Genomic DNA, 13,238 nt, shown 5'->3' with positions numbered 1-13,238 from the left:
TCATCCCTTCACAATGGTGCTCTTCTCTGGGGTGACGTCTGCTTCTCTAACCTCCACTGCGTCGGAGAGCTTGATTTGTTTCTCACCTGTACCAAACGTAACTTTTCCTTGTTCTGTCCCCCTCTTCCCCTCACTTTTTTCCCCACATTTCCTGCAAGTCAGGACAACTGTCTTGTGTCTGTCAGGGCGGGAGGGACTGGCAGCATCTCGCCGCCAGCTGAAACCCACAAAGGAGTTTAGGAGGGAAGGAAAGGCGGCGGTTTGGGGGTCACAGGGCAGAAACATGGCTCATCTCTGCAAACAAGATCCTTTCTGGTGCCAGTTCAGTCTTTTTGCATGGAGGGGGGCAGCAGGGCAAGGGGTTTGGTGGAGACGTCCTCTCCCCCATGATCGCTCTCCACGGTAGCTGGAAGAAAGCCCTCTGGCTGGGTAGCATAGGTCCAGCCAGACCCACAAAAATGCTGCTTCCAGTCCCCCCCGCCAACTGGCATTTTGTTTTGCTCTTCCTTGCCTCTCCTTAATGCTAATCTTAGTGTTTATTTATTGGAGAAACTACTTTCAGTGGCAGACTGTAGCTCCATCTTGTATGGATTTTTTTTTTTTGTCTGTATTATTATTATATTTTTTTAAAGTGCCGATTTCAGCAGGGGCAAGGATAAAGGAGCAGATCTGCTGAGCAGAGCGTTTGAAGGATCCTTGCTGCTGAGAATGCTGAAATAGGTTGGCCAGGCTACCAACGCACACGGGCTGGGGAGGGGGGAGATGCCAGGAGGGACAGCAGGGTGGGGAGAAACCAGTCAAGATCTGGAAATTCACATCGACACTATATCTCTTGGGGGTTTGCTGGGGGTTTTTTGGTATTCATTTAACAAAAAATAACCAGATCCTCCTTCCCACCTTTGTTCCCAGACCCCAAACACACACACACACATGCACACACGTGCACACACAAACACATGCAAAAAGAGAGTTAATCAACTGAAAGTGTTTCCTTCATTTCTGATCTAGAATTTCAACTTGTTAACAAGCAATAAAAAGGAGCAAGTTTTTAGAGACTTATCTTACAAGATGTATTTTATAAAAATTAAAGAAAATAAATTAAAATTAAGAACATTCTGAACAAGATATACGTCTGACTGTCCATTTGTTGTGCTGGCTTTCCCACACACACCCCTCACCCCAGCCAAAAAAAGCAGGGAAGGGGAGGCCGCAGAGGAGAAGGTCCCAGAGGGGCTGCGCTCACCAGCCTCACATGTGGGCCAGCAGCCCCTGAAGGACTCTGCCCACTCCTCCTTCCCACCCCAACCATGAAGTTCATAACCCTGACTTCAAAATCTTTGTTCCCATCTGGGAAGCCCTTAAAACGTCTATTTCTCTTCCAGCCACCCAGAGGAAAGCTGGGGTCTTGTAGGAGCCACTTGCTCATGTTTGGTGATGTGCTGCTGCCATTTAATACTCAGCCCACATGGTGACAGCCTCTACCTTGTCTCCTAATGTAGCACCTACAGCATGACCACAGCAAAACTAATCAGCACAGCTCGAGCAAAGCTCACCGGCTTGCATCAGGCAATGCACGTGGTATGAGTACATCCAGAGCCACACAGGATGTGCAATTCTCTCACTTGCAGAGCACTCTGTGTGAAATAGGATGGTCTTGTTTAGGCACGAGGGTGGACTCGACTATCGCAGGGCCCTACATGTCCTGTCACGTGCTCTGTGGGTGGCTGTGTGCCATTTGCCACAGGGTCATTAACAGTTTGCACAGTGCTGGTGCGTGGGGAGGTCATAGCTGGTGTCTTTCTGCCCCTGATCAGATGAACACTGCCCTTAGATGCATGTTTCCATAGCAGCTACTCAAAAATTATCAATTCAAATGTTGCTTCCCTTGGAAATTCCCCCCAGGAGCTGTGCTCAGGAGCATCTGGGGAGCAAGGCCACAGAGGGATGCTCCCAGCCCCATCCTCAAACCCAACACCGCTCCCGTTCACAGCAGATCTGCCTGAGAGGCAGTTTTCAGGCATGGCTAGGTGCGCAGGAGCAGCAGGGTGGGCTGAGAGCCAGCAGCCTATTACCTACCCACAGCCAGGACCCTCGCTGCTCTTCCTAAATGGGACTCTAGCCCAAATCCCACTCTCCCCTCTCTCCCCCGGCTTCAGCCTCCTCCAGACAGGCAGCAAGGCTTCCCACGCAGCCTGGCTGGGGGAGGTTTAGCTCATGCATTACTGCTGCCCCAGCTCAGTGCACAGCTGTGCCTGCACCCCCAGCCTTGCCCTGGCTCACAGAAACCCGTGGGGCTGCAGCCAGCATCAAAGGGGCCCTTTGTTCCCTGTGTTCCCAGATGCCATCACCCTCCTCTCTCCATGCTGAAAGGGCCCTGTGTGTGCGCAATCAGCCACTGGGCAGGAGCGAGCTGGGGAACAAAACACCATCTCTTTCCCCTGGCAGAGACTGGTGCCCCCCGGCCAGGGTGAAGGCTGGGGACAACAGCGCAAGGTAGCGAGTGAAAGTGGCCAGCACGGCCAGGACGCTTGGCAAGTCTGAGGGCCAAAGGACACAGGTAGCCTCTTGCCAGGTGTGCCCTTGGCTGTGTCCTGCTGCCACCCCACCTGGGACATGGGATCTGCCCTCACAGCTCCTTCCCTGGGCACCCAGTGCCCTCCAGGAACTGGCTGAGAAAAGGTAGGGAATAAACCCTACAGAGATGTGGTTTGGTACGAGGCAAACTGGCCCATCATGAGAGCTCCAAGGAGGGGAGCCAGTGCAATCAAACACTTTCCCCCTGTCTAGTGGCTGAAACGTGACTGCATTTTGCTCCCACAAAGGCTGGACCAGAGAAAAGAACCCTGGAGCAGGTCCCATGGGCTGCCTTGCTGGCGAGCACGCAAGGTGACTCCCACCCCTTCATCCCATGCCAAACCACTCCAGGAGACGGCCCCGTGCCGCTGCTAGCAAGGGACACTGGGCAAGCAAGCCCTTGGGACAGTGAGGACAGAAACCTCCCCTGCGCAGGGAGAGGAGAGGGGAGGGGATGGCGGCACCCAAGGGTGTTCGTGTAGGGGCAGCCACGGGTCCCCAGCGCTCCGCCGCGGCGGCCCCCAAGGGCGAAGCTCCGCCGGGCTGATGCTCCTGCCGGCCCCCTCCCTCGGCCGGGGCGGGACCGGCTCCCGCATCCCCCGTCCTCCGTCTCCTCCCGGCGGCCGCCGCCCGCAGAGGCCGCTGCCCGGGCTGGCGCTGCCGGGGCGCAGCGGGGCCAGGCGGGCGCCGTGCCCCTGCTTCCCCGGGGAAGCCCTCGCTGCAAAGGCACGTCCCCTGCTAAGGGTGCCCTGCCAGCCTCCAAACCAGAGCCAGCCCACCGGCCACGCATCGGAACAAGGAACTGCCGCCTGCCTCTAGCGCCTTCGTTTACACTGGGCTCAGTCCTGCACAGTCCAGTCAAGGGAATAGCAAATAAAAAGTACACGAAACGTTCAGATGCTGCCATTCAAAGCCCATCTGCGAGCCCCCAACTACACACCAAATTCCTCTGAAGCCACACAGGCAGGCACAGTCCTCCACCTTGCTCTCTTAGCAAGGGCTCGGGATCAGCCCTGGGGTACGGCTGCGTGGGGTGAGCAGGAAGGCTCAGGGCAAGGAGGCAGCGCTAGAGGCAAACCAAGGGCTGCCCGCTGCCTCGGCTCAGCCCTCCATCCCTCTGCCTGCACTAACGCTCAGCAGAGCAAACGGCGGGCACGCCGGCCATGGCAGGGCACGCTCATGCCGCTCCCCTCTGGCAGCTCCCCCCAGCCCTGTCCTGGATCCAGCTAGGGCAGGGAAAGGGCTGCGAGCGGGGAGCAGTGACCTGGCGAGCAGCCCTATCTGCCAGGGCCACGGCATGGTCCTGCTGCCCATCTGCCCTAGAGGAAGGTCTCACCTGCCACCTCTCAGGCACCCAGCTGGTTTTTCTCCATTTCTGTGCACAGTTCAGCTCTGCTAAGGAGATGCCCAGGGACGTGGAGGGAATAGCAAGTGGGAAGTCCTCACAGAAAGGACTAAGACTGACAGTAGCACAGGTAGATGCTGTACTTGGCTGCTCATGAAGACAGGAGTCCTGCATCTGCACGTGGCCACATGCACCAGGCCCTGAAGGACCCCTTGAAGGCACCAGGAAAGAGCTGCTCCACCAGCCATGCAAGCACTGGGGTCAAGGGGTATCTCTGTCCATCCCGGATAGCTTTTGCCCAAGCAATCGCCTCGAGAGGTAAACCAACATTTCACTGACTTCACGGATTGTCCCCAGCCTCCCGGTCGAGGGGACTCTGACTCACCTGAGGCCTTTGGGCAACTGCTGTCAGAGCTGCCATTGCCTCCCACCGCATCCCTCCTCAGCAGAGCGGGAAGCGCTCCTTCCTTCAGGGCAGACCATGCCAATGCCCCTGGTGCCAGAGCTGCAGCAAGCTCCCTGCTAAGAACTGGAGCCTGGAGTGGGGTTCAGAGGCTCCTGAAAGGTCATTTTTAGACTCATCATATCTTTTTGCTCGTCCACAGACGCATTTAAGAAAATGCAGTCCCCAGAGAGATCATGTTCCCGCAAACAACCTTACAGCTGTACTGCTGTGAGGAGCCAGCCTCCGGAGCTAGGGCAGAGCTGCACTCGGGAAATGCACAGTGTATGAGCAGCCTGGGTCACCCAGAGAGCACAGCAACTCCGGGGCATCTGCAGACATTTGGGGCTCCTCTGCTAGCAGTTCTAGAGGAGCTTTCAGTTTCCTCAGCCCACCAAGCAGCTGCACAGCCTTACAGCTGTGCTACCTGGCCCAGAGCAGCAAAATCCTCAAGGCTGTGGGAGGATGGCACCGGGAGACTCCCACCACTCCTCTTTTGCAAGCACACAGGGATACGCTGCAGCACCTGTTCCACACAGAAGCAGCTCACCGCTTTCCTTTGGAGACACTCCTTTGCCCTCCAGGGATCCATCCTCTCCCCAGCCTATGACAAAATGCACTAAACCCTCTGTTATTGCTTGTGGTGGCAAAGTGGGGAATGAGGGAACAGCCTCACTATCACTCCTGCCTCTGCCCCTCATTTTCTTATAAACATCTCACATCAGAGAAGTCAGTGGTTCTGGTGGTTTTAGACAGACCCTCACTGATGTGAGACAGCCTCACCCAACCCCCATGACTCTTCCAAGGCTGGGACCACCTCCCCCCAGGTCACACTGGCTGCCTGTTTTCAGCTGTGTTTTGAAACAGCTGAATTAAGATGCTGGAGGCCCCCCCGATACCCCAGCCCACATTTAAAAAGCAGAATTATTTCCAAGGACTTGAAACCTTATGCTGCCTCTGGAAGCGTGGACAGGCAAGCAGACATGGGACAAAAAAAACCCTAAAAGGTTCCGCCAACAGAAACAGCAGGCACAGACTCTGCAAACATAGAGAAAGCCTCCCAAAATAAGCGACCATCCTGGCAGGACAGCAGAACAGTCCCCATATGCTGACTTCTGTCATAGCATCCTATGGAAATCATGCCTGGTTACAACCCCCTGGAGCCCAAGGGACCAGTTCCAAGATTGCAGGAAGAAATCAAAGGGAAGTACCCAGCTTGCTGCTGAGAGCCCAGGCTGAAAATTAAAATGTAGTGACAGAGGGAAGCAATGCGGAATATTTCTGTTATGAAAGTGTTTTCTGATACACTCTTGAAAAGACAAAACTGGTCACTGGATTCAGCTGGTAAATAAGTTACTGGCTGGTAAATATGAAACTGCCGGTCTAGCTAGGTACATTCAGGAATAACGAACCCCTTTGATCCCTTAGTGACTTCTCTCTGCCAGACGCTATAACCAACCCAGTTCCACATCCCTCAGGAGAACAGGAGCCAACTTCAACTTTGATAAACCAAGAAGGCAGCCACTTCCTGAATTCACTTGAATACATCCATGTTTTATTTGCTTAAAGGTAGAATCTCAGTTTTACAATTCCAGTTCTGTAGCAATAGCAACAACCACAGCAGCATGAGTGGACACAGGGAGGGAATGGCTGTTGGCACTGAACTTTGCAACAAAGAGTTCAAAATCCTAACTCCTTTGGAAATTGTGCATGTCATTTAAAATAAATTAAACAAATATATTATACTATACTTTTTTAATGGATTTTAAAAACACATAAGCCTAATAAAATAGTGGTGGGTTTTTTTGTTGTGTTTTTGTTGGGTTTTTTTGGTTGTGTTTTTTTTTGTTTTTTTTTTTTTTTTAAAAGTCAGTGATCCAGCGTCTGTTAGGAATGAAAGATGCTGTGTAACACGCTCCGGCAATACATACCGTCTGCACAGCCTGGGCACAATGAGGCTCTTGAGCTTAAGCTACCAGCACCAACATACACCCAGGGTATTGCAAACAGCATGCTGCACCCGTGCCTCCTACACCATGGCTTGGTCAGTCTCCGTCCTCTCCCACAGGAGGTGCCGGTCCTCACACAGAACCCATGAACACCCCAGAACACACCCCAGAACACCCCAGGGAAGCAGCAGTTTCACCTGCAGGGAGTTTCCCCAGCAGCCCTCTGGCAGGGCCAGGCAGCGCACAAGGGTCTGAGCGTGTTCCAACCCCAGGGCCCCTGTGCAAACCAGCTCCAGGGGAACGTGTCTGTTCAGAGATGCAAATCAGAACCACAGGTCACAGAGTCTGGGATCATGAAGGAAATATCAAGCAGTGTTAAACTGAAGAAAAATCTAGAGGCCTGGGGAGGTCAGACATTGGTAAATAAACAGTAACAATAACTTTAATATCCTGTAAAAATCTGTTGCACCTACGGAGGCAGAGCCTTCTCTTATACCTCAAGGGACCTGGTTTTCTAGAGACTACAAGCACTCCATATCTATCCCCATGAATATGAGTGTTCAGCTCTGTTTAGAAATCAGATCCCTCTAAAGCACTTTGCAGTAAAGCTTCAGTCCCTTCCACATGTGGCTGCCCTGGAGAGAAGGGCAGGATCACCCTGAGTTCCCCCAGAGAAGACTCCCTGCATGCTCAGAGACTGCTTGGCGATGGGGATTAGCTGCCACCAGCCAGCACAAGGGCAGAGTTTGCCCTGCTCTAAAGCACAGCATAAGTGAGGCTGCTCGATTTGAGCTACAAAATTTACCATCCGGTAGCTCATCACAGTGGGAATCACATTCAATGGCTAGCAGATACATACTTGGGGAAGCTCTCCCCGTGGCAGGCTCCTATGTGCTTATGGGCAAAGTCATAGTTTTGGACAAACACTTGCACGGGAAGTTGCAAGACATGAGGTTATAATGGTAAAGACAGCAGTCAGCAAGCACTCATCTCTGCTACACAGATAGCTTGGGACTAACACCTAGCAGGGGGCAGGAGCTGGGATCAGCAAAGCCTGGCGTCCTTTTCTAGAAGGTTCTCTGCCCCCCACCATACCATTTTTCAGCCACCTTAAGCAGAGGTGGAACCAGTGCAGCTCTCTCCCCAATGGACTGAACACAGCAGCCAATAACAAAGGCCAGTTAACTGAGTGGGCACCCTCTACCAGTAAAGTCTGTCAGATGAGTTACAGATAAAACGTACTGGATTCCCTGCTAAGGAGTGAGGGCCAGGACAACGGCATGAGTTAACTGTGCTCAGCAGCACTGCACCTGACACAACAGGTAATAAAGTGAATGGTTCTATGTTGCAGCATCCAGATGGGAACATCTGTGCTAAAACAACTGAAGATGCTGATCTGCCAGTTAACAAAGCACAGTGGTCCCTGGCCCCACACACAGCGAGTGGATTTAACAGCTGACCACGCACGACCCCCGCAGCCACCTGCATACCTAGGAGACATCCCACCCACCTACCATCTGGTCTGCTAGAGCATATCGTCTGGACACAGCAATTACTTGTGACAAAAACCAACTGAAGTGTCATACTCCAAATCTCCTGAACTCCTGAGTAACTCTAAACCCTCTGACATGACCTGGTGAGTGTCCACATTAGTATTTTTCATCCAGGCCTTCCAGATATGAGAAGAGAGATCTGGTGTTGAGCCTCCAGAAGAGACAAGGGAACATATATTAAATAAGAAGCAGACAGTGTCTCCACAAAATAACACTCACACAAGACAAGTTAGGTGAGGAGAAACAGACCAGAAATAGGCTGCTATGAAGAAGCAATGCTGCCACATTCAAACATAGGTCCATCTCTCCTTTGTATGTTCCTTCAGAGCTCTAACAATTCTCAGCACAATTCGGTCTCAGGACACAATGCACTTATTCCAAACAACAGATACGCACATCTCGGCCACTCTAGTATTTGGCATTCTCACAGTCACATGGGCTACAGTCTCTACAACAGGTTTCATTCGGTATGCTGAGCAGACTTTCCTTTGGCAAAAGGTCATGAGTTTAGTGGGTGTAGTATTTTTTTTGAGTTCAGGACTAAAATACTTCAAAGAGTGTCTAGAGCGCTCTCAGCTTTGTTCCGCAGGCAGTTCTTGGTACAGATCAGAATTTGCTGTCTTTAGTGAATTTAAAGGACTTTAACCCAGTGCTTCAGACCTGCTAAAACAGGCAGAGATGGAAGCAGGACTACGTTCACATGCTCTTTTGACAGCTCCCTCCTGCAGATACATCCTCTGTGCCTGAAAACTCCAGCCAGAATTCAGATGGTGAGGCTGCAACTCCCCAGCGAGCAAGCCACCTATTGTCCTTGTGGCTACTCTCCTCAGAGTGCCCCAGAGCTGCCTGCACTTACTCTGATCCAGCCGCCAGCTCGAGCGACATTCCTGAAGCAACGGCCACTTTTAACAACAGGAAGACCCTGATTTGGAGCTGGAGTGCAGGTCAATGGTGTGGCCCAGCATGCAGTGCTCTAGCTGCTCCTCCACCGCCAGCACCTGCCGCACAGCCTCCTCAAAGGCCACTGCCACATTGGTGTCATCCTTGGCGCTAGTCTCCAGGTATGGGTAGTTACCGTTTTCCATGCACCAGGCCTGGGCCTCCTCTGTGCTCACTTGTCTCTCAAGTTTGTCTATCTTGTTGCCCAGGACTACAAACGGGAAGTGTTCAGGGTCCTTCACATCAGCATAATAGACAAACTCCTTCTGCCAGTTACTGAGGTTCTCAAAGCTCTGTCGGTCGTCCACACTGAAGGTCAGCAGGCAGCAGTCTGCTCCCCTGTAAAAGGGGGTTCGCAGGCTCTTGAATCTCTCCTGTCCTGCAGTGTCCCAAATCTGGAGGGTCACAAAACGTCCATCCACCTCCAGGTCCCGGTTTAAGAACTCCACACCAATCGTGTGGAAAGCCTGTGAGTCAAACTTGTTGGTGACATACCGGTTCATGAGGGAACTTTTCCCAACTCCACCATCCCCAAGGAGAATGACCTTTAAGAGCAAGGACTTGCCACTCATTGCAGCAGGACGGAGGGGCGCAGTACCAAGGCAATCTGCAGGGTTCAGAAATAGTACAAAATAGCTATTTGACTCGTGGATTCTGCAGAAAGACACACACGGAAGAACAAAATATGGTACTTCCATCCCCATTCCTGAACAAGTTTTGTATATAGGAGGTAATCTCTCTTATTAGAGAGATTAGAGGCGACAAGCTTTCAGGCACACAAGTCCTCCACCAGGTCCAAAATGGAAGCAGCAGGTCACCCACTGTAAGTGCAAGGTGAGAACAACTATTGAGAGTTTAGTATCAATTATACCACTTTTGGTGAAAACTCTGTATGTGAAAGCTTGTCTAGTTTTTCCAAACATACCATCACTAGTTAAACACCTCTTCTGGCCTGTGTCCTCAGGCTATCACAGAAACAGCAAAATCACCAGGGATCACCATCACCAGGCCTTCCTTTCCACTGTACAATCACTAGCTAAATAATTTGTCCTATGTGACTTGCTCTACTGGAAGGATGTAAAAGATGTACAGGCCTAACACCAATACAAGTCATCTGGCAAACCAGTTCTTAATGACCCCAAGAACGCTGACTCACCTTACACGTGGAGCTGTGCTTGTTTTCTGTCTGTGATCTCTACAGCTCAGAAGGGGTTTTCCAGGCACAGAGACCCAGCTTCTCTGCTGCTCTCTTTTGGCAATGCTCTTTGCAGGCCAGTTTGCTAGGGCATGGGTGCAAGTTCACATTGCAACAATCCCAACACCACAGGTTCCTTAGTCAGCAGTCGCAAGAGAAAGGCCAAGTGCCAACCAGTCCTCCCCCTTCTAGGGACATTCTGCAAGCGAAGGTAAAGGCCTGGCATGGAATAAGAGGTTTGTTTGGCTGCTGTCTGTACTGTACCTGCTCTAGAAATACAGCGCGTCTGTCTCCAGGACTGTCCAGAAACACCTTCCTCCAGCATAACAGTCACTAAAAAAAAAAAAAAAAAAACGTCAGTCAGTGAGGTTGCCAGACCTGTGCTTGGTGCGCTGCCTTTCAATGTGTAATGTTGACCCAGGCCAGAAGAACAACAGCAGAGCTCTAGGAACCTGAAAGTGCAGTACTGATGGCTGGAGTAAACCAGGCAAGAAGAAGGTTCCAATGGTCAAGCATTGGAACAGGCTGCCCAGAGACATGGTGGAGTCACCATCCCTGGAAGTGTTCAAAAAATGGTTAGATGTGGCACTTCGGGACATGGTTTAGTCTAGTCTACCCTTGATTGGTTTAGTGTGGACTTGGTAGTGTAGGTTAATGGTTGGACTGGATGATCTTAAAGGTCTTTTCCAACCTAAACAATTCTATGATTCTATAAGGTGCTGAGGACAGAGTTTCCCTTGCCCTAAGTAAAATGGAACACAGCCCATTTCTGACCAGGGCAGAGCTAGTACATTATGGATGCTAGACCCAAAATAAGAAAGAATAAATTGAAGGAGCTCTGGCATGAGTGCACAGGCTGTGTAACCTGTGTTTCTGCTCAATCCAGGGGACGTCGACAGCTTTGACCTGCTTGGCCTGCCTCCCCACACACTCTGGAATCTGATATGAGGATTGAACATGTACCTGAATCTGCTAACCAGAAGAGTAAGCCAGCTGGCAAGAGCCTGGCATGAAAGGAGATGGGATCTGGCTTGCTTACACCTGCTACCAGCATTCCTGAGAAGGGTGTGGACAGGTAGTCCTGCTTAATGATGACACCACCAGACCAATCTCCAACCAACTGAAACAGGAGCATTCGAAACTGCTCAGATCAGCACTCCTATTACTTCCAGGCCAAAAAACCGCTTCCTGCATTAATCATAGGGGGCCCTGTTCAACTTTCTGCTCTTTTTGCAGTTCTTTCAGTGCGTACCACAAAGCCAAAATCAGAAACTTCTGCTTCACATTTGTTTCTGCGGAAAATGCAGAAGCTAACTAAAGGCTCACAAATTTCACTTCCCCTGCACAGAAACACCTCAAATCAAGCGTGGCTGAACTAACTTGATGGGCCACGGAATACTTGAGAAGCATTTGTGCAACCCAGTGGTTCTAAAGCAAAGAACAAAATGCAAATGTCACAAGAGACAAACAGGAATTGCAGCATAGATCCCTGTGGTTGATGGCTTTGGGAAACTCTCCCCTGAGCAGGCGAGCTGTTCAAAAGCCTTGCTCTTCCTCTTCCAAACCCCTGCTGAGGGGAGTTTAAGATGGTCCCTGCCCCCTGTCACCAAAGCCCTTCCTGACACACGCCATCAGCCCTGACAAGAGTTTCCGTTTAGAAATGGTTTGCTAGCAAGTGACCAGCAGACGTTTTAAAAATGACTAATGGCTTATGCTAGGCTACTCCAGAGCCCGGCAGGTCAGCAGACTACTGACAGACATGACACAGATGACACCGATGTTAGCAACGGTGTTTGCAAGCTGCGTTCACCGAGTAGCCCCTTGCGAGCTATTTCGGAGGCTAACCTCGACTTGCAGCAGGACGGACACCCCTCACGCAGGACGCCAGCACCTGTCCGCAGACAAAAACAGCGGGGTGCGTGCGTGGGAGCTGCACGCTGGGCCGGGCCGGGCCCCACCCTGCACGCCAGGCCCTGGCTCCCACCTCGGCAGGAGGCGAGACCCTCCGGCGGGCCCCCGCCTGGCTGACCGGCCCTCGCCCGACCCACAGCCGGACCCCCAGGCCGGAGCGGCCCAGGAGGGGCGCGGGGCGGGGAGACGCGACCGAAGAGCTGCGCCCCGCGAGGGGTGCCGGGGCCCCTCGGAATGGGCCGGGGGAGAGGCGCAGCCCGCCAGCCCCAAGGGGCGCCCGGGGACCGGGGGAAATGGCGCCGGGCCCGCCCGCCCTTACCTCCCTCCGCGCCGCCGCCGCCGCCCACCGGGCGCAGGTGCCGGCTCGCACCGCGCCTGCGCGGCGCACGCGCCCTGCCGACGGCGGCCGCGCGAGGCAGCGGGGCGGGGCCGGGCCAGGCCGCGCCTCACCCCGCCCCGCGCCCCGCCCGCGCCGTCAGCAGGGAGCCCGCAGGGTCCCCCCGCCGTCAGCCCGCTGGGCCCCGCCTGGCCCCTCGCTGCCCGCTCCTGTCACTCCCCTCCTGTCCCCTCGCTGCCCGCTCCTGTCACTCCCCTCCTGCCCCTCCTGCCATTCTGCTGCCCGCTCCTGTCACTCCCCTCCTGCCCCTCCTGCCATTCTGCTGCCCGCTCCTGTCACTCCCCTCCTGGCCCCTCGCTGCCCGCTCCTGTCACTCCCCTCCTGTCCCCTCGCTGCCCGCTCCTGTCACTCCCCTCCTGGCCCCGCCTGGCCCCTCGCTGCCCGCTCCTGTCACTGCCCTCCTGTCCCCTCCTGCCGCCCCGCTGCCCTCCTCACGGTCCCTCCTCTCCCCCTTTTGCCACTCCATTCCCCGCCCCTGCCACCCTGCCCTCCCCACAGCAGCTCCCTGCTGCCGCCCCGCTGCCGGGAGGGCAGGCGCGGTGACACCCCTGCCCCGGCTCTGGCGAGCAGCACCGGGGGGTGCCCCGACTCAGTGGTGGGGCCTCCATGGAGCCTGCGTGAGGCCGCGGCACCCTCGCCGCAAGAAGCCCCCCGCCTGCCCCGCACAGCCCCGTGCCCAGTGTCGCTGCGGGCCGGCGGCGGCGGCAGGACCCAGCCCCGAGCGCTCCCCGGCGCCGGTTCCCGCGCTCCGGGCGCTGTCCCTCGCCCTGCCCGCGGGAGCCCAGCTGCTGCGTGAAGGGGGATGTACGGAAATAAATTAACAAATACCCCAAATGGCTTCTCCCTGGTTCCCCGTTTCGCGCTGAGGGAGGCAAACGGCTAGCAGCTGCCGAAAGGAGTGCGACTCCCCCCGCCCTCACCATCACCCGCGGG

At 54.0% G+C, this 13,238-nt stretch overlaps 1 protein-coding gene across 3 annotated transcripts; it reads right to left on the bottom strand.

Moving 5' to 3' along the window:
- Positions 1-6,335: 6,335 nt before the first annotated feature.
- Positions 6,336-12,253, bottom strand: RAB9B (RAB9B, member RAS oncogene family). 3 transcript variants are annotated; one of them, XM_075720488.1, is made up of 4 exons: positions 12,228-12,253; positions 10,262-10,330; positions 9,348-9,409; positions 6,336-9,269 (listed from the first exon to the last, which is right to left on the bottom strand). In XM_075720488.1, the coding sequence occupies exons 2-4, from the start codon at positions 10,320-10,322 to the stop codon at positions 8,769-8,771; spliced, it is 624 nt and encodes a 207-aa protein (XP_075576603.1). In that variant the 5' UTR covers positions 10,323-10,330; positions 12,228-12,253; the 3' UTR covers positions 6,336-8,768. The 3 variants fall into 3 exon arrangements, with proteins under 3 accessions (XP_075576603.1, XP_075576602.1, XP_075576604.1); XM_075720487.1 differs by having other exon boundaries at positions 6,336-9,409; XM_075720489.1 differs by lacking the exon at positions 12,228-12,253 and having other exon boundaries at positions 6,336-9,409; positions 9,959-10,303.
- Between the last annotated feature and the right edge of the window lie 985 nt (positions 12,254-13,238).

Source organism: Pelecanus crispus, chromosome 13 (assembly GCF_030463565.1).
Source record: "Pelecanus crispus isolate bPelCri1 chromosome 13, bPelCri1.pri, whole genome shotgun sequence".
NCBI classification, from domain to species: Eukaryota; Metazoa; Chordata; class Aves; order Pelecaniformes; family Pelecanidae; genus Pelecanus; species Pelecanus crispus.
This window is presented reverse-complemented; position numbering and strand designations above follow the sequence as displayed.

Bases quoted from the DNA above. Each gene is read 5' to 3' on its own strand.
- RAB9B (XM_075720487.1), bottom strand. From the start codon at position 10,322: ATGCTGGAGGAAGGTGTTTCTGGACAGTCCTGGAGACAGACGCGCTGT. The intron at 9,410-10,261 runs GTACAGTACAGA...TGAACCCTGCAG, and splicing joins GCGCTGTATTTCTAGAGCAG to ATTGCCTTGGTACTGCGCCC.